The 27,443-nt window shown below is 42.3% G+C and overlaps 1 protein-coding gene across 2 annotated transcripts in view; it reads left to right on the forward strand.

Annotated features, from left to right (window-relative positions):
• The window catches only part of LOC115141612 (limbic system-associated membrane protein-like), a 504,241-nt gene that overhangs the window by 353,134 nt on the left and 123,664 nt on the right, over positions 1-27,443 (forward strand). The window contains exon 2 of one of the 2 annotated variants that reach the window (XM_029680645.2): positions 14,275-14,353. In XM_029680645.2, the coding sequence (XP_029536505.1) occupies positions 14,275-14,353 (79 nt within the window). Of the gene's footprint in view, positions 1-13,876; positions 14,354-27,443 lie in introns of those variants that run through there. The other variant, XM_029680644.2, reaches the window with a different exon arrangement.

Here is a 27,443-nt window from a genome sequence, read left to right on the forward strand (position 1 = left end):
TCATTTTAAGAGAGATGTCCAGCTCATTCATCATATTATTTTCCCTGGTTTGAATATGGGTGTGTAATCTGTACCTGTTACTTTTATTATTAGGATATTTGTTTCAAGACTTTCAAATAATTGTATTGCTTTTGTCCTTTGAATCACATGCTCGAAAATACGTCAGACAAACTCTGCATATCCTTTTCCTTTCCCTTTCTTGTCCTGATTCTATCAGTTTTGCCATTAACATCTCCATTATTCATTCATGCTGTACATTTACCGCTTTATCCTGGTTATTTCTAAATAAATCCTCTTTGTTTATTTTTTTTTTTTTTTTACTGTCGCCAAGAATGCATGTTTTGTCGTTTAAAGAACTTTAAAGAACTTAATTGCCTTCATGTGACAGTTTATTATTATTTTATTTCTTGGCCAGTGGAAACAAAACACAAGCTCCTTGCTTCCCTGCACAAAGCACATAACATTTAACGTTGAGCATGATGGTGTCATACAATATTGATGGGAATCAATTTTAAAACCGGAAATAATGCGGCAAGCCAGTGGCAGAGGGATTTTGTGGTAGTATGATGCTTTCACAATGCGGCAAGCCAGTGACATGTGACACAGAGGGATTTTGTGGTAGTATGATGCTTTCACAATGCGGCAAGCCAGTGACATGTAACACAGAGGGATGTTGTGGTAGTATGATGCTTTCACAATGCGGCAAGCCAGTGGCATGTGACACAGAGGGATTTTGTGGTAGTATGATGCTTTCACAATGCGGCAAGCCAGTGACATGTGACACAGAGGGATGTTGTGGTAGTATGATGCTTTCACAATGCGGCAAGCCAGTGGCATGTGACACAGAGGGATTTTGTGGTAGTATGATGCTTTCACAATGCGGCAAGCCAGTGACATGTGACACAGAGGGATTTTGTGGTAGTATGATGCTTTCACAATGCGGCAAGCCAGTGGCATGTGACACAGAGGGATTTTGTGGTAGTATGATGCTTTCACAATGCGGCAAGCCAGTGGCATGTGACACAGGGGGATTTTGTGGTAGTATGATGCTTTCACAATGCGGCAAGCCAGTGGCATGTGACACAGGGGGATTTTGTGGTAGTATGATGCTTTCACAATGCGGCAAGCCAGTGGCATGTGACACAGGGGGATTTTGTGGTAGTATGATGCTTTTACAATGCGGCAAGCTAGTGGCATGTGACACAGAGGGATTTTGTGGTAGTATGATGCTTTCACAATGCGGCAAGCCAGTGGCATGTGACACAGAGGGATTTTGTGGTAGTATGATGCTTTCACAATGCGGCAAGCCAGTGGCATGTGACACAGGGATTTTGTGGTAGTATGATGCTTTCACAATGCGGCAAGCCAGTGGCATGTGACACAGAGGGATTTTGTGGTAGTATGATGCTTTCACAATGCGGCAAGCCAGTGGCATGTGACACAGAGGGATTTTGTGGTAGTATGATGCTTTCACAATGCGGCAAGCCAGTGGCATGTGACACAGAGGGATTTTGTGGTAGTATGATGCTTTCACAATGCGGCAAGCCAGTGGCATGTGACACAGAGGGATTTTGTGGTAGTATGATGCTTTCACAATGCGGCAAGCCAGTGGCATGTGACACAGAGGGATTTTGTGGTAGTATGATGCTTTCACAATGCGGCAAGCCAGTGGCATGTGACACAGGGATTTTGTGGTAGTATGATGCTTTCACAATGCGGCAAGCCAGTGACATGTGACACAGAGGGATTTTGTGGTAGTATGATGCTTTCACAATGCGGCAAGCCAGTGGCATGTGACACAGAGGATTTTGTGGTAGTATGATGCTTTCACAATGCGGCAAGCCAGTGGCATGTGACACAGAGGGATTTTGTGGTAGTATGATGCTTTCACAATGCGGCAAGCCAGTGGCATGTGACACAGGGATTTTGTGGTAGTATGATGCTTTCACAATGCGGCAAGCCAGTGGCATGTGACACAGAGGGATTTTGTGGTAGTATGATGCTTTCACAATGCGGCAAGCCAGTGGCATGTGACACAGAGGATTTTGTGGTAGTATGATGCTTTCACAATGCGGCAAGCCAGTGGCATGTGACACAGGGATTTTGTGGTAGTATGATGCTTTCACAATGCGGCAAGCCAGTGGCATGTGACACAGAGGGATTTTGTGGTAGTATGATGCTTTCACAATGCGGCAAGCCAGTGGCATGTGACACAGAGGGATTTTGTGGTAGTATGATGCTTTCACAATGCGGCAAGCCAGTGGCATGTGACACAGAGGGATTTTGTGGTAGTATGATGCTTTCACAATGCGGCAAGCCAGTGGCAGAGGGATTTTGTGGTAGTATGATGCTTTCACAATGCGGCAAGCCAGTGGCATGTGACACAGGGGGATTTTGTGGTAGTATGATGCTTTCACAATGCGGCAAGCCAGTGGCATGTGACACAGAGGGATTTTGTGGTAGTATGATGCTTTCACAATGCGGCAAGCCAGTGGCATGTGACACAGGGGGATTTTGTGGTAGTATGATGCTTTCACAATGCGGCAAGCCAGTGGCATGTGACAGAGGGATTTTGTGGTAGTATGATGCTTTCACAATGCGGCAAGCCAGTGGCATGTGACACAGGGGATTTTGTGGTAGTATGATGCTTTCACAATGCGGCAAGCCAGTGGCATGTGACACAGAGGATTTTGTGGTAGTATGATGCTTTCACAATGCGGCAAGCCAGTGGCATGTGACACAGGGGGATTTTGTGGTAGTATGATGCTTTCACAATGCGGCAAGCCAGTGGCATGTGACACAGGGGGATTTTGTGGTAGTATGATGCTTTCACAATGCGGCAAGCCAGTGGCATGTGACACAGAGGGATTTTGTGGTAGTATGATGCTTTCACAATGCGGCAAGCCAGTGGCATGTGACACAGGGATTTTGTGGTAGTATGATGCTTTCACAATGCGGCAAGCCAGTGGCATGTGACACAGAGGGATTTTGTGGTAGTATGATGCTTTCACAATGCGGCAAGCCAGTGGCATGTGACACAGAGGGATTTTGTGGTAGTATGATGCTTTCACAATGCAGCAAGCCAGTGGCATGTGACACAGAGGGATTTTGTGGTAGTATGATGCTTTCACAATGCGGCAAGCCAGTGGCATGTGACACAGAGGGATTTTGTGGTAGTATGATGCTTTCACAATGCGGCAAGCCAGTGACATGTGACACAGAGGGATTTTGTGGTAGTATGATGCTTTCACAATGCGGCAAGCCAGTGGCATGTGACACAGGGATTTTGTGGTAGTATGATGCTTTCACAATGCGGCAAGCCAGTGGCATGTGACACAGAGGGATTTTGTGGTAGTATGATGCTTTCACAATGCGGCAAGCCAGTGGCATGTGACACAGAGGGATTTTGTGGTAGTATGATGCTTTCAAAATGCGGCAAGCCAGTGGCATGTGACACAGAGGGATTTTGTGGTAGTATGATGCGTTCACAATGCGGCAAGCCAGTGGCAGAGGGATTTTGTGGTAGTATGATGCTTTCACAATGCGGCAAGCCAGTAGCATGTGACACAGGGGGATTTTGTGGTAGTATGATGCGTTCACACTGCGGCAAGCCAGGGGCATGTGACACAGAGGGATTTTGTGGTAGCATGATGCTTTCACAATGCGGCAAGCCAGTGGCATGTGACACAGAGGGATTTTGTGGTAGTATGATGCTTTCACAATGCGGCAAGCCAGTGGCAGAGGGATTTTGTGGTAGTATGATGCGTTCACAATGCGGCAAGCCAGTGGCATGTGACACAGAGGGATTTTGTGGTAGTATGATGCTTTCACAATGCGGCAAGCCAGTGGCAGAGGGATTTTGTGGTAGTATGATGCTTTCACAATGCGGCAAGGCAGTGGCATGTGACACAGAGGGATTTTGTGGTAGTATGATGCGTTCACAATGCGGCAAGCCAGTGGCATATGACACAGAGGGATTTTGTGGTAGTATGATGCGTTCACAATGCGGCAAGCCAGTGGCATGTGACACAGAGGGATTTTGTGGTAGTATGATGCGTTCACAATGCGGCAAGCCAGTGGCATGTGACACAGAGGGATTTTGTGGTAGTATGATGCTTTCACAATGCGGCAAGCCAGTGACATGTGACACAGAGGGATTTTGTGGTAGTATGATGCTTTCACAATGCGGCAAGCCAGTGGCATGTGACACAGAGGGATTTTGTGGTAGTATGATGCTTTCACAATGCGACAAGCCAGTGACATGTGACACAGAGGGATTTTGTGGTAGTATGATGCTTTCAGAAAGCAAAATGGTTTCAACCGATAGTGTTGCAGTGACTCAAATAAGATTGTGATGAAGTGAGAGTGGCTTTAAGCCCGGCTGTTACAGAACACCATTCTAGGAGATTGTGATGGTGTAAGACAGACCACAAGGCTCCTCAGCATATTTATCTCCCCTAAGACTGACAGTGATTTTAGGATAGCGAGACAGTGATTCTGCAAGTTGATTTGAGACTGTGCTTTGAGACTGTGACTGTGCAAGGCAAATCTCATAATGGAGAGAGTGAGACTGACTCTGTAAGACTGATGCTATGAGGCTCATGAGGGATAGTGGTTCTTCAAGAAGGAGTTGATGTCTGACAGCCAGCCACTGCAGGTCTGAGATATTCAACGTTACATAACCGTGAGGAAAATATTCTGTGGGACACACGTAGTTTTCCCATGACATGGCTACAACCCAGTGATTCTACAAGGCAGAGCAGTGGCAACCCTATGAGAGTGCTGAGTGGTAGTTGTAGGGCCTGTGAAATAGTAATGATTACCACAGTGCAAACTGAGGTGTCTCTGCCCTTGGCTGAGCTCGCATGGTGCAGCTACAGCAGATGGAGGAGCTGCTTTGACTGCGCTGTGCATCCCAGGACTCGCCGCTGGCTTGTGTCAGCGTGTCCTACTCTGGGTCATTATGCATGAGGCCTAATAACACAGTGATGGATTATAGGTCACCTCCGCTCCCTTCTGACCTTCCCGTCCCATCCCTCCTTCCATCACGCACTGGTCCATTTCCAACAGGCAGCACAACAGAAGAACTGAGGACAGACAGAGCAATTAGCCCTGCAGGAGGGGCTATAAGGTTCTCCTTAGGTTAAGAGTCTGATAATCCATTCCAGCTACCCCAGTGGTAAACAAGCTATGCGGAAACTATGGGATTAGCATAATTACTGTAGTTACTATGGGTGTCTGTTCATAGAGGTGGTGTAGATGAACATGTACCAGTCTAGAGTCTAACATATAGCAAGCGGGTGCAAGATAGTCTCCTCTTAGCATTAACTGTACCATAAGCTTAGATGTCCTGATCTATCATAAACAATTTCACCAGAGGAACACTAATATATTTCATTCTTAGCTTCATGGCTGTATGATCATTTAATGCTATGATAATTCAAATTAATTACATTTCCTCTTATTAGCTGATACAGTAAAAGGGAATGTACATTTCTCAAGACTGTTTGTGAAGTCCTCATTGGCAATTAGGGAGTTCTACTGTACTCCCTTCAAATGATTCTGCCGATCTGTCATTAGCACTGCAACAACGTTATCTTTTGTTTCGTGATTTTGATTTGAAAGTGAAAAAGATGATAACTTACAGCAAATGTTCTATGTTGAAAGAAATGGGTCGGGATGGCAGTGGCTGTTGCAATTATTGCTCTGTACTTTTATATGGGATACTAATTAGAAAAATTTAAATCATGCAGATTTTGGCTGAGGGCCTAGAGATAGGCCTTCGGGGCTTCTGTCTCCAGAGATCCTAGGAACTTATTTCTTTATCAAGGGACTCTATCCATTCATATGGAGAAGTACTGCATAATTCATCTGGGTCTGAAAGAGACTGCTTTCTACTGGCCAGCCATTAAGTGATGAAGGCTGTAGACTGCAAGGAAGTGGAAAAATGTGTGTTTGCTTGAGAAGGTGTGTGTGTTTGCGTGAGAAACAAATAAAATACCATTTTATTTGTAACATGCACCGAATTCAACAGGTGTCGACCTTAACGGGAAATGCTTACTTACAAGCCCATAATCAACAATGCAGTTAAGAAAACGAAGAGTTTAGAAAATATTTACGATATAAACTAAAGTAAAAAGAAAGTAAAACAATAAAATAACAATAACGAGGCTATATACAGGTTAGTCGAGGTAGTTGAGGTAATATGTACACTACCGTTCATAAGTTTGGGGTCACTTAGAAATGTACTTGTTTTTGAAAGAAAAACATATTTTTTTGTCCATTAAAATACCATCAAATTGATCAGAAATACAGTGTAGACATTGTTAATGTTGTAAATGATTACTGTAGCTGGAAATGGCTGATTGATCGTTAGAAAACCCTTTTGCAATTATTTTAGCACCCCTGGAAACTGTCGTGATGATTAAAGAAGCAATAAAACTGGCCTTCTTTAGACTAGTTGAGTATCTGGAGCATCAGCATTTGTGGATTCGATTTCAGGCACAAAATGGCTAGAAACAAATACCTTTTATCATGACACAAGGCGAGACCCAGATGCAGACACAGGAGGCAGATGGTTGGAGTTTAAGATGTTTAATAAATCCAAGGGAAAAGGTCAAAACCAGTTCAGAGTTCAGGAGGTACCAAAGGGCAGGCAGACTCAAGGTCAGGGCAGACAGAATGGTCAGGCAGGCAGGCATGGAGTCCAGAAAACAGGCAAGGGTCAGGACCGGGAGGACTAGCAAAGGAGAATAGAAAAGGAGTAAGGGAAAAACACGCTGGTTGACTTGATAAACATACAAGACGAACTGGCACAGAGAGGACAGGAAACACAGGGATAAATACACTGGGGAAAACAAGGAACACCTTGAGGTGTGTGGAGACGATAACGAGGACAGGTGAAACTGATCTGGGTGTGACACCTTTCTTCTGAAACTCGTCAGTCTATTCTTGTTCTGATTTAATTGCAAAAGGGTTTCTAATGATCAATTATCCTTTTAAAATGATAAACTTGGATTAGCTAACACAAAGTGCCATTGGAACACAGGAGTGATGGTGGCTGATAATGGGCCTCTGTACTCCAATGTAGATATTCTATTTTAAAAATCTGCCGTTTCTAGCTACAATAGTCATTTACAACATTAACAATGTCTACACTGTATTCTGATCAATTTGATGTTATTTTAATGGACAAAAGATGTGCTTTTCTTTCAAAAACAAGGAAATGTCTATGTGACCACAAACTTTTGAACGGTAGTGTATGTTTTTGGAGGAAATGTAGAATTAGGCCTAAATTCAAATGTACATCCCAAGGGATTTTTTTCCCCCTCCAGAGTGACCTTGTGCAGATCAACAATCAAAACAAAATAATCCCATTTTCCTGTGTAACCTTCAAGACTCATGCAGTGGTACGTTTCTGTTGTGTTTTCACAGATTTGCCTTCAAGTCATCCACTATTCCCATGTCCCTACGTTTACAGAGGCCCCATAGAAAAGTTGGAACGCACAACAACTCACTAAGCTGAACATTACATAGAGGCAAAAAAGCTAAGCAAACTGATAAATAAATTGGTTGAAGCAGTAAATTGAACAATTGTTGATTGTAACCAAAATCCAAGCTGACAAAATAGGGTGTATAAGATATGCTATGAGGCTAAGAGGCAGATAGTGAACGGTACAGTGGATCTTTTAAGATTTGTAGTTTGATTTGGTCGCTATGTTTGTCTTAAAAGACTGCACTGCAACAAGGTGAGTCTAGTGTTAGCACATAGTGTCTGCAATGGCTGTTTGTGGCATTGAGTCTCTAACAAGTAATATAAATTTGCAGTATATAAAACATAAACGACTAGGGAAACCTTTATGATAGTATGTGCACTGTATAGTATGTCAACACCTTTGTTGACACCTCAGCGTTCAGTTGCTTTGTTTCTTGTGCTTTTCGCCTTCAATACAATATTTTTCTATTGCTCTATTTATGTACTACGCCTCTATGTGGACAGCCTGTTTGTGAAATGAATAGCAAAATAATGACCTGAGGGTTGGTGGAGACTCTGGGAAAGGTCAAACTCCCACCGTCACGCCTTCAGAATGAGTCTCTGCATGATTAGCTTCTCCAATCATGGGACGTAATGTCAGGATCTCCATTTGCATGGAGACTGACCCATACCAGATGCATTTGATTCCCTTTGATCACAGAATACATTGTTGGAACAGTGATGTCTGAATTCATAAATCTTTTGGCCTTGACTTGGAGAAGGTTGTGCACTCTGGATTTGACTCTCGGTTGCATGTGAGTTATCATTTCAGCAATCGTGCAATATGCAGGGCTTCTTGTAATTGCATATTCATCGGAATGTTCATACATCCGATAATGCAGAGTGTTTTCACACCTCAGTCCCAGTTCACCTCACAAGACCGTACATAATGTCTGTGAGGATTTTAACCTTGTGTAGGATTTTAGCATTCAGAGGCTTCTTGCTGACCGTTATCTTTTTTTGCACATGGATTTTCTGCAAAGAATAAAATGAACTCTATTACATACAGGACTTGAGGAAAGAACATCTTGTGTGAAAACAAAAAATGAATGCATACGGTTATTACTGTAGCATTCACTTCCGAGTTGTTTTTTCGACCTTGTGATCGTCTTTATGAAGGTTAACATCTCTGGCTACGTTGCTACGTTGACCAAATCGTTTCTGGGGGTGTTTATTCCATGTGTGAAGCAAAGTATTTGTGGAGGAACCATGATGGCTTTTGCCAAGCCAAATATTTCAAGAAAATCTGTTAAACAGAGAACACATTAGTGTGACTGATGTTTTGGATCCTAGTACTGCGCAAACAATATGCTTATTTTGGCTTGGCATGTAATCAATCTATGCTGCTGGGGATTTAAATTTAAAAAACTGGCTCGCCGTGCGTTTGAATATTATCAGTCGGGACGTTATCAGCACTGACGTCAGCATAAAGATCTCATGGCTCACTGGACAACATTTGCTGACAGAGGAAACGTTACCAAATAGGCAGAGTTTTACACTAACAGCAAACCACACTTTTGCTGAATTCCAAATGTATTCCTAGCCCATCCTTCCTACGCATTCCTGTAGATCTGATTGGATAGCTGTAAATGACATGGCAAAAAATTCCACCCCATCCTTTCACCTGATCCTGAACAGGATCAATCTGGTACTTCTGGAAATATCTTAGTCATGCCAAGGCAATTGATTTGAAATGTCAGTGCTAGTTGAGGGCTTAACAAGGTTTCTCCCTCGTCAGAAACCCTAAAAGGAGGTCAATCACCACTTTGTGCACAACATTGCCATTCTTTGTGCCCATTCTCTTTTATTATCTTTGCTGCCAGCTTGAGTTTTGCTGACAAACGGCTCATCTGGCTGTAGATGTAATGTATTGTGTAATTCATTGTGTTCCTCCTGTGATATATTGCTGAGTGCGGGTGCCGTATCCTTTTTCCTGCATATCATGCATTTCGCTGCCAGGAGCTCGCGTATGACTGGAATGTCAAGGTAAATTATGCATCCACCCCCCCCCCTCACAAAGAGAATGAAATTAATCAGAACACACTGTTGGTGGGTGTGTTCCCTTAATGTTCCCTTTCCCCTTTTGACACGGGCCATAGTAAGTTAGGTAATAGTATGATCTCAGGGGTGAGAATGCCTCATTGATCACCCAAAGTTCAGTAATGGTCCTAGAACCATTTGTGTTTATAACCAGGTTACCCTACACAGTTCGTGAAGAATCATGCCTGGCAGAGTTCAATAATGATCAACCTATTTTTTACCTGAAATTGCTTCTCCAATATTTTTGAGTTTGTCATTTTGAAGAGGGATAACAGAACTCTTTGTTCAGCTTAGCAGGCTTTAAATGGACCTCATTTCAGGTTCTAGTTTTGAGGCTCATTCACTGTTCTCTCACTCAGTGTTATCTCACCACATTCTGCTCTTACCCAATAACAGTTTGTTCAGAGACAGAGGAACAATACTTTCTCCAGACATGTGGAGTGACAACGTGGTGCAAATAGCGATAGACATGACAAATCTCCACCATGCTGCATGTTATGAGCAAGCATAAATATTCTGCATAGGATTACGGTTGTTTTTCTCATCTCTAGAATGCCTCTAAAATTGCTGTCCTTCATGCACGTGGACTTATATCTATGCATACTGTACCTTCAATATCTAAATTCACTCCCTAGTACAATTCATACTGTATTACAACGTGATTTGCATAGTACAGTATGTCGTTCCCAACATACAACAAGGCTTTCCCAGTGTTTCAATACCCCTGGTATCGCCGGAGCTTGGAGCAGCCCAGTGCCATGGAACTAGTTCTGTCAGTCTTCTTTCTTTCAGCAGTGTGTGGGGAGGTCTGTGTGAGGAAGGGCTGAGTGGGTTTCGTTAGTCTAGCGTGTGGTCGAGGGCAGCGGTCAGGCTCGGAATACAGATGAACGGTAACCATATCATATGTTGACGATATGGTGGGCAAAGAAGGAGGAGGGGAGTTCTCTCTCCCGGTCTCCTCTCAGTGTTCTTGGTGCTCAGTCACGTCACTGTACTGCAGTAGGATAATGCTAATGCAGTAGGATAATGCTAATGCAGTAGGATAATGTACAGAATGCGAGGGAGGAAAAGAGAGCAGGGTGTAGCTCTAAATGATCTTGCCCATGTTGCATCAGTGGAAGGCTTGTGGCTATGAGCATAATGTTTCTGTGGGATATTTAGGGCCTGATTAACTTACACATTTTGTACCAGTGCAAAAACGATCATTTTCAGAGGAGAATAAGAAAAAAAACAGTGACACTTTACTTGACACCCAGCGTCCTAACACGCTATGACACGATCATAACCGTGTCATATGTCATGACAGCTGACATAACGTGTCATAATATGGTCGCAACACTGTCATGACCCATATATTTACAGCTGTTCTGACATATTGCATTATTTTATGGCTGTTCATGACACCTACATAAGAGTGTCAAAACCCACGTTTATTCAAATGTGTTTTTCCCTGGAAAGAAGTTTCCTTTCTTTTGAAAGTTTGTTTCTTAAGTCCTTTGTTGTTGTTGAAATGAATTCCTTACAGTCCTGGGTTTTTTTTTTCATCATATTTTAAATAAATGCACTGTATAAACACATTCATGAAGCTTTATGACCATCCTGTGTCACTTTACTTGGACTAAGAATATACACTTTATGACACTGTCAAGAAGCATCATGACCATCATAATCAAAAAGCCAGATAGGCCAATCACGTACATGCCCTTATGTCAGCCATCAATCAAAAAGAGGGTGTCTTGTCCTGCTCCTGCATTCATCCCAGTCCTCAGCAACAGACTATTGGGGTAGGTGCATGTCTGACATCAATGTGTGCGCAATTGCAATGATCATTTCATATGGTCAATTCAATTCCAATGTTATATAACATAAACATACTGTTGACAAGTAGGCTATGGCGTAACGGAATGTTTTGTCTTGTGTGGTAGGTTTTGTGGGTTTTGGCACTCTGATGAAGGTGTCATAACCAGCCACAAAATAGTGCAATACATGTCACAACCGGCCTAAATATATGTCATGACAGTGTTATGACCATATTATGACAGGTTATGAAAAGTTACGTCAGCTCTCATGACATATTATGACATGGTTATGACTGTGTCATAAGGTGAGGACACTAGTTGTCAAGTGTTACTAAAAGGGTAAGAACAAGGCTAGAACATGAAAGTCAAGAGTGAGTGAATAACATGAATAATGTTCACTTTAATGTTTAATGAATTATCTTAATATGAATGTGTTATTGATCTACTTTAATGTTGTAGCCGATTCTCTCTTGCAAATAAAAAGTACATGCGTAATTAATCTGGCTCTGAATATGAATAGAAGAGTTTATCCATACTAAAAATAAAATAATCAATGGGCCTTAGTATGCATAGAGCTTGGCCATGTACAAACTATTCTATCTTGCTCAAACTTCTCCGTTGCTTTTCGTAAAGGAAGATGGAGTTTGACATTTTGTTCTAAGAAGCATGAGGGAGGATCCACAGCGGAAAGCATTTTAGTGCTCCCTCTAATGTACTAGTATTAGCACTTCCATAAACTGTCCCATATTAATTATGCTCATAATTCTCTCCAATCTCTCACAGATGCAGTTCCATTCTGGGCTAATCTCACACTAAAGCCTCATTGCAGAATGCTGCTGATGCTGAAACTGAGAAACCAAGTGTGTTTTAGTGCTACTCTTCACAATTTGTCTGAACCACAGACTGTTCTTATTGGCCAGGGTTCCCCAACTGGCTGAATTTGGCCCACCAGGTTTTTGAGCTATTTTGTAATTGTTGGACATTAAAGATTGTAAAGACACCTGCAAATCAGCTCCAAGTGATTTTAATTTGGGAACTCTGTTCCAAAGTATTCCCACGCATCATAGAGAGATACTGTGTATGTGATCATATTCAAATGTAAGCAACTGTTTTAATCAAATATTCTGTTTGGGCTTCTTGCGGTCAATTTGCAGTCTACAAATGATTTATAATTATGTTCCCGGCTCCCTGACCATCCGCTGGAGAAGAAAAATGTCCCACGGCTGAATCTAGTTGATGATCCCTGCTGTAAGCTACTTTGGCGGTCAACAAAGGATTACATTCGATCATTAATCATAATAACAAATACTGGTGTTTATTCAGGATATAAACACAGGTTCTATGTCTGAGATGAAGACGGCATGCAGAGAATGCTGATGCTGTTTACTATTTTTCCCATTATGATCAAATGTGCAATACTGTCTGATTTCACTTTACAATTAATTAAGGTGTGGGGTGATTGAACATAAGGAAACAGCCTATTAAATCTGTTTCCTGATTAGCAAGAAAAAAAGAAAAGAAAAAACTGTCCGGTTGCCACATTTACATTTCTGATGAAGTTGGAGGCATGCCCTTGCAACTCTTGCACCAGTAACAGCCAAAGTGAATATAATTACCATCCTTGTTAAAATCAAAGCCAATTTGTCTAGACACAGTTTTATGATGACAGATTGGGCATGACCCTATAAACAATAAACAACTTTACCCATCAGCTCTTTCATCATGTGGTGAGCGTATTAAAGATAAAAAGAAAATGAATGTATGAACAGTAGAATATGTTTCTGTAGCCGTTAATGAAATACATTAGCTTACAAAATAGAACACGGAAATAATATTTTGAGTCAAAATAGTTTTCTAATGTAGGCTATATGTCAGGGTTCAGTTCAGGTGGCCGTGCATAGCCAGGTAAGATAAGGTGGCTATGCTATGCTCGACAAGGTCTTCAGTGTTGAGCAATTTCGCTCCTTAGTTGGGCTATACTGGTAGCCCTACAGTCCTTTTGAAATTCCTGAGGTAGGCTATATGGGATCACAGAAATAGAATGACAGAATTAGAGTTCTATTCATTCTATTTCTATGTATGAGGGAAAGCAAGCACAATGCATCCAATACTGTAGGTTTTTAATGCACAGCTGAAAAGCCTACCACACACATTTGATCAAATAAAAATGAATAAAACCAATCAATTAAAATGTGAACTTGTATGCTCATGAATTCAATTGCATTAACTACATTTTGCTTATAATTTCTTTGGGTCATGTTATGACCATGTTGGCATGTAGTCTTAACTTGTGGACCTTGAACAACAAGCGAGGCATTTACTTCGACACATGGCCAATGACTTTCCTCTCTTCTCAGCTGCCGACCACAGTTGGGTCTAGCAGAAAGGGACCTCAGCTGGTGCTGTTGTCGTGACAACCAATAAGGGCGCATCAGACTATGGTGAAGGGGGCAGCAGTGCGATGTATAAACGGGGGTGGGGTAATCGGGTAGAGAGCGCTAGAGTGAGAGGCGCTGGTGACTGGAGAGGTTTGAATTTCCTCCCCACCTCTAAAGAACTCTGCTGCCTGCTCATCGCTGCCTTTGCGCGGGAGCAGAACGCACAGTGGAATACAGCGCTTGCAGAGAGGGTTTACGGAATATATGTTTTCCTCCAAGCCATTTTGTTTTCTTTATTTCAACGCATATTTACCTTCCTCAACATCATAGAAGCCCTTAGTCACACTTTGTCGTGGAGTAGGATATTGCCACGGGTCGGAGCGCCACTTCAATTCCCTTTCAAAGTCCAAACACTTTTCTCTCGGATCTTGCGCGTCCGGTTAGGAAATGCTGGTCGGAAGGAGACCGTGTTGGAGGCAATTGCAGGCTTCTTTTTTCAGACTCCTGTGTCTTATTCCTACAGGGTTCCCCGTCCGAAGTGTGGATATGCAGCGAGCGACCGACAACATTACTATTCGCCAGGGTGATACAGCGGTTATCAGGTAGGTCTCAACTCAACTTTCCATTCGTTCGCAGCCTTCAAGTGATGCTGAGTTTTGTCTGCAGTGCATAGAACCAGCATGGAATGAAATGATCACTGATTCAATTGGCACGTTCACTAATGTGTAGGCTACTGATGCCTAATGTGATCTAATTAAAAATATTGAAATGTCACGTGTTTTAAATTGTATCGGACATCAACTAAGTTAAATACTCATAAATGGGGTATTATATGATTTAAACAATTGGCTCTTTCGGATGAGAAATGTAGTGATAAAAATAGGCTTTTTTTTTGGAAGAGAGTGAATTATTTTAATTTGATTTGATATGCGATTTGATATAGCTCCATAGCCTAATCTACTATGTAGTCTATGCCACAGTCACATTATCATCCCCAAACTGCAAAATAATGATGTAGCCTAACTCAAACGACAGTGTACTGGTATTCATTGGAAGTCACTGAAAACGTTAAGTGCGTCATAGAATCGCCCAGAGATGATGAAGCGGCGGATTATAGGAGGCTACTCTTTTCAACGTCGGAGAGGAGAGGCAAGGGCTGTGTTGGGTAGCATACAATACATAACAACGCAGTTTGATTTCCCGAATTGCACAACAGTCCCAAATCGCCCGGTTGTGAAAAATAAGTGCAAAAGCACCATAAAAGCTTCACTGAGGATGGAATCCATCGTGTCTTTGTGCCTTTTTTTTTGTTGGGAGTAGTTTTAACCTAAAGTTAATCACCTCACAGACAAATGCAAGCTGTCAATTTAAGGCTATTATGTTATTGTTGGACACAGATGTCATTAGTCACGTGGTCACCGACATGTGTTATTGGTCTAGCAGGTCAGTGAGGGGCTAGGACTACCCCTCCCCCTCCCAAAAAAACAAATTATTTGGAGGGGCCTATGCAAGACACAACAGCAATATTTCACTCACTCTCCCTCTCACACACACCTGCTGATTTATTTTTTTTACCACTGAATTGAGAAGTATGCTAATGTAGAGTTTATTTCTGGCATAGCCTACATGGTAAAGAATGAACCATTATGACTTATGTCTGAAAAATAGCTTGGAGGAAATTGATGTTATGTAGGATATTTTTCTTTTTCTGTAATGTTAAATGAGAGCAATCTGATCTTTATAGAGCAATATTAGGTTTTGTACCCATTGTGAGGTGTACAAACTGCACTAGACAGAGGCAACGAGAGTATCGTTGTGTATTCGCTGACGGGTTGTCTATAGTTTGGGAATCATTGACCCAGACACACCCCTTACTGTGCTGTATTGCCCTACAAGGACCTCTGCATGCCAAGCTGTTATATGTTCTCTATACATACCCTACGTGACCAAAAGTATGTGGACACCTGCTAGTCGAACATCTCATTCCAAAATCATGGGCATTAATATGGAGTTGATCCTCCCTTTGCTGCTATAACAGCCTCCACTCTTCTGGGAAAGCTTTCCACTAGATGTTGGAACATTGCTGCGGGGACTTACTTCCGTTCATCCAAGAGCATTGGTGAGGTCGGGCACTGATGTTGGGCGATTAGGCCTGGCTCGAAGTCTGCGTTCCAGTTCATCCCAAAAGTGTTCGATGGGGTTGAGGTCGGGGCTTTGTGCAGGCCAGTTCTTCCACACCGACCTCAACAAACCCTTTCTGTATAGACCTCACTTTGTGCACCGGGGCATTGTCATGCTGAAACAGGGAAGGGCCTTCCCCAAACTGTAGCCACAAAGTTGGAAGCACATAATTGTCTAGAATGTCATTGCATGCTGTAGTGTTAAGATTTCCCTTCACCGGAGCTAAGGGGCCTAGCCCGAAACATGAAAAACTTTACAGTTGGCTCTATGCATTGGGACAGGTAGCGTTTTTCTGGCATCTGCCAAACCCATATTTGTCCGTCGGTCTGCCAGTTGGTAAAGCGTGAATCATCACTCCAGACAACATCTTTGCACTGCTCCAGAGTCCAAAGGCGGAGACCTTTACACCACTCCAGCCGACGCTTGGCATTGTGCATGGTAGTCTTAGGCTTGTGTGCTGCTGCTCGGCCATGGAAACCCATTTCATGAAGGTCCAGACTAACAGTTCTTGCGTTGATGTTACTTCCAGAGGCAGTTACTTCCAGAGGCAGCTCGGTAGTGAGTGTTGCAACCGGGGGGCAGATGATTTTCTCGCGCTTACGTGCTTCAGCACTCGGCGGTCCCGTTCTGTGAGCTGTGTGGCCTACCACTTTGCGGCTGAGCCGTTGTTGCTTCTAGACGTTTCACTCCACATACTTTTGTATATATAGTGCATCAATGCACTTGAACTAATACACAGTAGAATATGCTTGCCTTTTCTGCTCCATACGACTGTATCAGAGCACATAATCATGTTCTAAGGGCAAATCACATTCAGATATTATATTGAAGACATGAATTCAAGAACTATCCAGTGTCTCTTGACCTGAACATGTATATCACAGTACCATTTCATTAATTGTAGCACTTATTGTCTGTAAGGTGTGAGGGATTGTACAGATCAACATCATCATCATTCTGGCCCCTCTCTGGATTTTGTGTTAAACGCTCTACAACAAAGCTTTCTTAGTGTTCAACAAGCTTTCTCTGCATTTAACCTTGTTCTGAACACCTCCAAAACAAAGGTAAGAAGAATGCCCCTCTCCCCACAGGTGTGATTACTACCTCTGAGTGTTTAGAGCTTGAGGTAGCCACCTCATACAAGTACTTGGGAGTATGGCTAGACGGTACACTGTGCTTCTCTCAGCACATACCAAAGCTGCAGGCTAAGGTTAAATCTAGACTTTGTTTCCTCTATTGTAATCGCTCCTCTTTCACCTCAGCTGCCAAACTAACCCTGATTCAGATGACCATCCTACCCACGCTAGATTATGGAGACATAATTGGCAGGTAAGGTGCTCTCGGGTGGCTAGATGTACTTTACCATTCGGCCATCAGATTTGCCACCAATGCTCCTTACTGCACTCTATTCTCCTCTATATCACGGCACTATATTCTCCTCTATATCACGGCACTCTATTCTCCTCTATATCACGGCACTCTATTCTCCTCTATATCACTGCACTCTATTCTCCTCTATATCACTGCACTCTATTCTCCTCTATATCACGGCACTCTATTCTCCTCTATATCACGGCACTCTATTCTCCTCTATATCACGGCACTCTATTCTCCTCTATATCACTGCATTCTCTATTCTCTATTCTCCTCTATATCACGGCACTCTATTCTCCTCTATATCACTGCACTCTATTCTCCTCTATATCACGGCACTCTATTCTCCTCTATATCACGGCACTCTATTCTCCTCTATATCACGGCACTCTATTCTCCTCTATATCACGGCACTCTATTCTCCTCTATATCACTGCACTCTATTCTCCTCTATCACTGCACTCTATACTCCTCTGTAAACTGGTAATCTCTGTATACCTGTCGCAAGACCCACTGGTTGATGCTTATTTATAAAAACCCTCTTAGGCCTCACTCCCCCCTCTCTGAGATACCTACTGCAGCCCTCATCCTCCACATACAACACCCATTCTACCAGTCACATTCGGTTAATCCCAGCCCCTGTCCCCGCAGGAGGCCTTTTGCCTTTTGGTAGGCCGTCATTTTAAATAAGAATTAGTTCTTAGCTGACTTGCCTAGTTAAATAAAGGTACAACAAAAATTATAATCGTCATCTGATCCGGGCATTTACATTTACATTTAAGTAATTTAGCAGACGCTCTTATCCAGAGCGACTTACGACCTATTGAAAGTTATAATAAAATGAGAAGCATTTAACTTTCAGTCTAGAGAACTATTCACCTGATCCTCTCATGCTGATGCAGTAGTGGAACAATGGGAATATCTCAAAGCATGTGGTAGCCTACAGCCTATATTGCTAACCTGTAGGTCAAATGTGTGCTGACCACTCCGGTGTTGTCACAGCCCGGCCCAGCAGGTTTAGGACCTATAATCCACTTACTGGATTTCCTCTCTCTTATCACTTCCATCAATTAAATGACTTGATCATCAAGTTAATCAATTCAAACGTACTTACTGTTGAATGTTACCAAGGCTCAGCAATGAATATCCATTTAAAAATCTAGTCATTCAGTTTACTCAGTGCATTCATTTCCTTCAATTCTGAGTGAGTTTAGCCTTCACCCGGTCTGTACAGTAATAGATGTTCTGCTCAATGCCTAGTTGTTTTCCTTCCATACAGGGTCACTCACTGAGCATAATATTCAAACATGATTCCTGAAGTTACATTTGTGAACAGAACTTGGCTTCAAGTTGACTTTGTAGTAGTTACCTCAATTATCAATGACTACACAACAAACTGCAGTTGTGCATCCTGTAGCCCAACCAAACAGTATGCATTTGTCACTCCCCAGTTTCAACAGGAAAATCTGATAGAAGAAAAAGGGCCACTATGAGAGAACTTTCAGGGGGGGGGGCGCCTCTGGGTAGTCATTTGTTGCTTGAGAAAGTGTAGCCTGTGATTCCATAAGCTGGTTTTGTCATGCTGTTGCGATATCCGTGGCCTAGAGAAATAATATTGCCGTGACTCCATTACCGATGCTTGCGGCTTAGTCATGACATTACAGGCATAGGTGGAGCTGAACCCTTAAAGAAACTATTTTGTTACACAGTAGCTGTGGTGTGCTAGTAACAATGTCCCCAAGATGAGAAAGAAAAAGGGCCTCATAACACATGCAAGAAAAATGACCAAAATAATTGGCCTTTAATATTGATTAAAATACGGGGTTTGTGAAGATTATTTGAAATTCCAGGTGTCATCAATTGTAGAATAATATCTTTATACTGTACATGCTTGGTGTGCAATAGTAAACCTCTGTTGTATAACATTAGCTTCAGCAACTATTTACCTTTTAACCTCATGTGCTTGGCTAGCAGCTCAGAGTTAATCTGTTAAACCCTAAGATTGTTTAAGTCCGTCTCATCACACGAGATGAGATTCACATGACATGAATGTATTAGTACAGCAGTCTATGTCGATGCATTCTTTAGACGAGGTGCTGTATAGGTCCGCTGTAACTTAGAATCATGCTGATTACGATTTATTGGCGTCTTTGGCTGTTTAATACCAATTAAACATTTTCTTCTTCATTTGCTTCAACGTAATTCATGTCCCAAACGTCTTGTTACATCCCCAAACATTTAGATCGCAGTGAAAACGTCCTACATTCTGAACCACTTTTGAGATTGATACCACCTCAACAACCCAAACGTAACCATCTCAGTCACAGTGAATCACGGCTGCATCTCTAAGTTATTTTGTATCCCTTTGCAGCATTTCTGTGTCACAATGCATTACTTTTTAATTGCTTTTCCACTTGTTGGCAGTCCTGTGGCCTTCAGGGTGCGTTCTGATGTGGGAGAAGTGCAGAAAATGGACAATTGCTTATTAAAGCATTAATGGCACAGACACTGTGATTGCTCTCCGCCAGGTCAATTATTATTGATTTGACAATATCCACTTCGTCTCGTAGAATTTGGTTGGAGATCATTGTGGGCTTGTGCTTTTGCCCTTAGGCCCGTTGCCACAGACACCCGAGAATATCCCATTTCTATTCACGTATGAGAGGCTCAGTGGGTTTAAACCTGCTGGTTTCAGATATCAGATGTGTGAGGCGAGTTCTCATTGAGATCTACCAGCATAGCAGACCCTGTGTGACTTTTTAAATCTACAATTTGTGATCTGGGAATCCTGTCCATGGTTATTTCAATTATTGACGTATAAAAATGTTACACTTCTCCGTCCTCACCCCTTCGCTGTATACCAAAACAAATGCATCGGATCAGGATCAGACTGGAAGACATTGTGGTTCGATGGCGAATGTGTTCCTTGAAAGGATGATGTGACGTTATCTAAGGAAATTGCTATCTTCTCAGAGTATACTTCAGCTCACGTTTGATTTTATTTGACATCTTCCGGGAAACATGTGTTGTCAAACACAAGATGTTTCTTCTATGCTGTATAGTTGTAAGTATTTCAGCGCCCAAGAATATGAGCCATCTACAGTATGTCAGACGTTCTTTTGAGGATAAAAACGGATAAATGATACCTACTCAATACTGTTTCCATGTCATTCAGGGGCATAGTTCCAAGTGTATGGAAGGATAGAGCACTTTCAGGCTCGTTTCATGTTATTTGTTTTAAAGGCTACCTAAACACACCCAAACCTCTCTCCCCATGAAGTGTTGGAGTGTTGTCAATTCTCATTATAATCAACAGGCCGTTTTATTTTAAGTTTGGGGTGGGATTTACAAAAAGATTGCCTCTGATTGTTTTAGGATTTACAACAGAGAATTGTTTTAAGTGTTGCTTACAATACTAGCTGCTATTGATCCCAGTATAAAGTGGATGGCTTAACTGTTGACTCACGGATCCCAATACAAAATAAAAAAAACTCACAGTTAAGAGATTATGCTCATTTGCATAACACCAGTATAGAAAATGCATTTTCATTGTTCTCTTTAAGAACTGCACATTGATCATATACCAGACTGATTATCATGTCTGTTATCTGTGTGTTCTTTTTTCTTGGGCAATTTTTTTTTCAAGTCCAAAAGTTCCATTAAATCTATTAGAGTAATGTGGTTGTGTTGTTATGACCGTATAAATACCCCCCTTATTACCTCTAACAATTGCCAAGTCATTGACTCCAAACATGGATTATCAATTTGGAAGAGCAGTTATTGATAAGTAGTTTGTTAGCATACTCGGAAGGAGGGCACTTACTCTAAGTGTTCATCTCCAGTACTGTAATGTTCATAGGAGCTTAAAGCTCTACCAGGAATCCTTGGCAAGTGACCCTCAGAGGACATCACTGGCATGGCATAGAGGATGGAAACAAAACCAAATCTGTTCTGGAAATATGAACACATTTGCATAATTCAGTTATGACACATGTATGGCTCTCGCGTCCTGTTTTTACTTTGGATAGGTCAAATGGGTAATGTGTTCCTGTTATTTCCTAATCCTGTTGTAGAAGTATTTAGCATAAATAACAAATAGTAACGTTTTACAACTATTACTATGCTTACATATTACATTCCACAACCATATCACAAGCGTTGTCACATTTTAAATGGGGAAAAAACATTGGCTGGAATTTCATAAGGAGAAAAACTGTGCTACACAATTTCACATGTTTTGCCTCCGGAGGGTCCCTATCGCTCAACAAGTCATCCGACTGAGTGCAGGTTTTTTACAGTTTATAGCCTCTCCCGGCCTTTTAGCATCTCTCACCGTGCTGTCCAGCGCTGCTCTGATGGGGTACTGACCTGATTCAAAGCCAGGGAGACCGGGGACACACAGCATTAGTACAATCACCACATAATCCTCTCTGCTTCTGCCCTGGCAGGACCAGGATTTTCAAATCAATTTCATTTTCACCCATGATGCGGTTACAGTTGAAAAGCTGTGCGGCTGCCAGCTTCGTCATTAACTGTCTGTTCCATTTTGTTTTGGAGAATGAGGTTGAAGGGAGGGAGGGGGTGGGGGTGTTTGGTCAGACATTTCCCCAATTTGAAGTTCTGTCGACGGTTGAGACAATTCTGAGAGCCTTCTGTCTGTGAACCATCTGAGAGCCTTCTGTCTGTGTCGCATGCTGAACTGGAGTTGAATCTGTCGAAGGCAGGGAACGTTGTGTAGTTGTGATTGCGAATATGTCATTGTTTTTGACGAGGCTGGCCGATCTTCGTGTTGATTCTCTCATCTGGATGGATGTCTACTCTGAAGGCATCCTGAAGCAAGCTAAGAGTTCAGAGGTTACTAGGGCAGTTTGTAGCTTTACAGTTAGATATTTATCTGGCTTGGGACAAGTTTGTTTTCTCTGTCCTCAAAGTCTCTCTCAGCTTCCCAGAATTCCCTGAGCTCCTGTCAGCTTGGTGCTGTGTCGAAATCTCTGTCCGTATTAACATCTCTATTAGGGTGGGGCAGTATCCAGATGTTCATATCGCCACACCGTACTTCTCTCATCCCGGCATTTATAGTATTACCGGCTTAGTACACAAAGGGGTGCCAAAAAACCTGCAAAAGTTCCCATTGGGCATCTATCAACAGAATGAAAACAAGTAATAATGAATTTCCATGAAGGCTGCTAGCTAAATATGATAACAAATATAACAAAATTAAAAAAAAAAAAAATTGCAAAGACAGGCATTCCAGCTCATGAAGTTATACGTAGGAGCGACCGAATGTACATTTTGGTGAGTTTGGACATTTACAAGCGAATGTGAACGAGAGACAATGGGCAAATGAACAAAGTTTTGACACAAGCTTTTCTGAAGGAAGAACAGTACTGGGTCTGAAGCAGCATGTGGGCATGCTGTGTCTGTGTGAAGTTTGGAGTTGCTGGGGCAACGGGCCTGCCTGCTCTGCATGGAGAAGATGGGGGAGGAGCAGCCAAATTGTGTTGCACTTCAAGCCGCACTGCCGGCTGCGACAGATCCTGGACTCGAACCAGGATCTCTAGTGGAACCGCTAGCACTGCGATGAAGTGCCTTAGACCGCTGCGCCACTCGGGTGGCCCCTAATAATATTAATATTACAATTTATTGAATTAAAAAAACATCCCGTAGCTATTTCAAAATACCCCCTGTATACCGTATATACGGTATACCGCCAAGCTTAATCTCTATCATCACAACAGCATCCAACCTGGAGAACAGTCCAGAAAGTAGGCAAACTGAAATTGTTCACACCAATTACTCTGTAACAGTACACACTACAAAACAGTTAGCTTTGCTCAAATATCCTTTCATTAAGGATGTGCTTCTCTAATGACAGTTTGAAATGATTCAGTTTGATTAGGGGAAGAAATTGATGCAATATGATATTTTTGCATGAACATATGAATTTTCCATTTTAAATTAATATCTGCTACTGATGGGACCTCAGGAGCTGGATCTGTCTGAGATGACTTATCTAAGCTGAGTGCATCCCTATTTCTTATAGTGAACCTGAACAATCTAAATAAAATCTGAATGATTGAGAATCACAATCAGCAGTTGGATGTTTTGCTAGCACAGACTGGAATGTGTTCCGGGATTCATCAAATGGCATTGAGGAGTACACCACCTCAGTCATCGGCTTCATAAACGGGTGCATCGACGACGTCATCCACACAGAAACCGTACGTTCATTTCCCAAACAGAAGCCATGGATTAAAGGTAACCTCTGCATCGAGCAAAAGGAGAGGGACACTAATCCGGATGCTTAGAAGAAATCCCGTTATGACCTCAGATGAACCATCCAACAAGCAACACGTCAATACAGGATTAAGATTGACTCCTACTACACCGGCTCTGTTGCTCTTCGGATGTGGCAGGGCTTGCAAACTATTATGGACTACAAAGGGAAACCCAGCCACGAGTTGCCCACTGACACGAGCCTACCAGACAAGCTAAATGCCTTTTATGCTAGTTTCGAGGCAAGCAACACTGAAGCATGCATGAGAGCACCAGCTGCACCAGCTCTTGACGACTGTGTGATAACGCTCTGAGTAGCTGATGTGAGCAAGACCTTTAAACAGGTCAACATTCACAAAGCTGTGGGACAAGACATATTACCAGAACGTGTACTCAAAGCATGCGCGGACCAACTGGCAAGTGTCTTCACTGACATTTTCAACATCTCCCTGACCGAGTCTGTAATACCTACATGTTTCAAGCAGACCATCATAGTCCCTGTGCCCAAGGAAGTGAAGGTAACGTGCCTAAATGATTACTGCCCCAGCCCTCACGTCGGTAGCCATGAAGTGCTTTGAAAGGCTGGTCATGGCTCACATCAACAGCATCCTCCCAGATACTCTAGAGTCTAGACCCACTCCAATTCGCATACTGCTCCAACATATCCACAGATGACGCAATCTCAATCGCACTCCACACTGTCCTTTCCCACCTGGACAAAAGGAACATCTATGTGAGAATGCTGTTCATTGACTACAGCTCAGCATTCAACACCATAGTGCCCACAAAGCTCATCACTAAGATAAAGACCCTGGGACTAAACACCTCCCTCTTTAACTGGATCCTGGACATCCCGTCCAGGATCTATATACTAGGTGGTGTCAGAGTAAAGGCCAAAAAATTGTCAAAGACTCCAGTCACCCAAGTTATGGACAGTTTTTTTTCTGCTACCGCATGGCAAGCGGTACCGGAGCTCCAAGTCTAGGACCAAAAGGCTCCTTAACAGCTTCTACCCCCAAGCCATAAGACTGCTGAACAATTAACCAAATGGCCACTGGATTATTTACATTGACACCCCCCTCCTCCATTTGATTTGACACTGCTGCTACTCTCTGTTTATTATCTATGCATAGTCACTTCACCCCTACCTACAGTACATGTACATATTACCTCGACTAACTACTACCACGGCACATTGACTCGGCACCGGTAGCCCCTGTATATAGCCTCGTTGTTGTGATTTTATTGTGTTACTTTCTATAATTTTTTACTTTAGTTTATTTGGTAAATATTTTCTTTACTCTTTCTTGGTTAAGGGCTTGTAAGTAAGCATTTCATGGTAAAGTCTACACATGTTGTATTCGGCGCATGTGACAAATAAAGTTTGATTTGATGTGAGTTGCGTCCACTCTAGTAGGCTACATAATTCCCGTAAAACCCCATTTTCTACAGCGCATTTGGTAACAATGACGCAGCAAATTGCAATGGTTGTCACTCAACTAATAAAGCCTATGATTTGACATTGCGAAAGCCATTTTACAAGGATCTGAATGCTGAAAGTGCCAGATGTACAAATAGCCTATTAGAACAGGGATAGACCACGGAGCGTGAAAGGTGCACGCTCTGTGTACATCCTGACGCCGCTACCGGTCGGAGAATAGGGTTTCACAACGACAAGATGGAGGAGAGCCTAGTCTCTCACCAAAGATCACATTTATTTTGGGAGATTACAAAATATAACCTTTTCATTAATCGTTTCAGTTGATAGTAGAACATGTTTCGATTAGGTACTATTTCCCCAACTTGTTTCTATAACTGTAGAAAGTCAAGCTATCTTACGGAGCAGCTAGCTAGCTAAAAGCTAGACTAGCTATACTGTCGCTAGTGACCTCCACCAAATAATTATTTCAAAACAAATGTCATTACCATCACAATAAACTATAACGGGAGGCAGCTATCCCGTAAACTCATCGCCGAAAACCACATTTTCATCTTCTGTGGTTTGGTAACTTCCTGTAAGTAGAACCGGCGATTCCTAACCTTTAAATCGGTTTTCTGACCCATGCATGCATGCATGCTTAATTTAGATCGTTTTGGTGTCCCACAGACCAATGCACTCATATCTTAAACATTTTAACCGGAGACTGATGCGTATCAATGAATCATTACATCCCGACAATTCATTTATCGTCTTAATCATGTTACCCAGGTTGGTCCAGGGGATTTGTCATTTCATTATTTTCTTAAGGTTCCAGTACACATTAGATGAATTGAACCCTTTGCACAGTACATGTAATTAGTCAGTGTCACATTAAAGTCCTCTAGTCAAGAGCTGTTTAGCTTCCCCACATGCAGCAGGCATTTGCTCTTAGTCACTCAATTATAGAGACATTTACTTTGCTCAGGATTTGGGTCAAGAAGTGGGTTTTCCCAATTTCCCAATCATTCGGAGTAAGTGTTTACCAACGGAGGCTGTAGTCTGATCAGGAATCCACTTTCACAAAATGCTTTTTTCTAAAGCCATTCAAAAGACAGCTAAAAGGATGGAAGAGGAATGTCTTTCTGTAGAGAGACAACATTGGTGTGGAAGTCTTTGAAGTTGAAAGATCCTATACACTGAGAACGGGTTTGTTTTGTTCTTCACAGATGATCCGATAGTATCAAAGTAAAGAATCAGGTTCCTATCTTAATAGCATCATTGGTACTATTTTTGGTTACCACAGCAGGGTATCTAGTATACATCCATGTGGATTCAAAGCAGATTGAAGAGTTACATAGAGGGAATGTTCTCCTAAATGTCTAATTGTTTACTTTTAATCGCCAATGAGTTGAAATATTGTCTGCTCGTTGTTTGACTGGCATGCAGACATCAGACAATATTTCATTGTTCCATTAGCCAACGAAACGCAGAGTATTCTTACAGTTAAAATGGGTGAATTGTTACGTAGGAATTATAATACTCAGGAGACGGATTTATGAAGAAAAAAACACCTCCTCACTAGCCTCAAAATGCAAACTGAATCACGCTACGTTAGTACAATGTAGAGTGATTCAGGTTGGATTTCTAGGCTATCTTTTATACATCAAAGTCAACATGAAACAGCTCCACATATGAACAAGTATATTCATTCACGCATCACTCAATTGTTTTATGTTTGTGTGTAGCCTATGTTCATTTGCACTCTCAACTCTTAAGACCTGTGTCGAAAGAGCTTGAGATGCGGAGAGCATGTCCATCTCAGATGATGAAGCCAATATATCCAAAATATCCACCTCTGGCCTGCTCGCCTCCCTACCACTGAGGAAGTACAGTTCCCGCGCAGCCCAGTCAAAACTGTTCGCTGCTCTGGCCCCCCAATGGTGGAACAAACTCCCTCACGACGCCAGGACAGCGGAGTCAATCACCACCTTCCGGAGACACCTGAAACCCCACCTCTTTCAGGAATACCTAGGATAGGATAAAGTAATCCTTCTCACCCCCTTAAAAGATTTAGATGCACTATTGTAAAGTGGCTGTTCCACTGGATGTCTTAAGGTGAACGCACCAATTTGTAAGTCGCTCTGGATAAGAGCGTCTGCTAAATGACTTAAATGTAAATGTAAATATACACATGGATCTCTTTATAAGTATAAGCATCAAGGGCTAATACACATATAAAGGGTCGTTGTTCACAAGGTGAACGTCTAACCGAAAGCATGAGTCCAGCTACACTAGGACTACTCTGTACGTGTAATTAATGGACCACATATGGCTTGTTGGCACCAACCTGGTCTTAGCCCCAGGTTTTTATTATGGAAATATATAGTGAATCTTAGCCTAGCTGAGGATAACCATTGCTAGAAGTAGGACTGCTGTAAACT

Source organism: Oncorhynchus nerka, linkage group LG14 (genome assembly GCF_034236695.1).
Source record: "Oncorhynchus nerka isolate Pitt River linkage group LG14, Oner_Uvic_2.0, whole genome shotgun sequence".
NCBI classification, from domain to species: Eukaryota; Metazoa; Chordata; class Actinopteri; order Salmoniformes; family Salmonidae; genus Oncorhynchus; species Oncorhynchus nerka.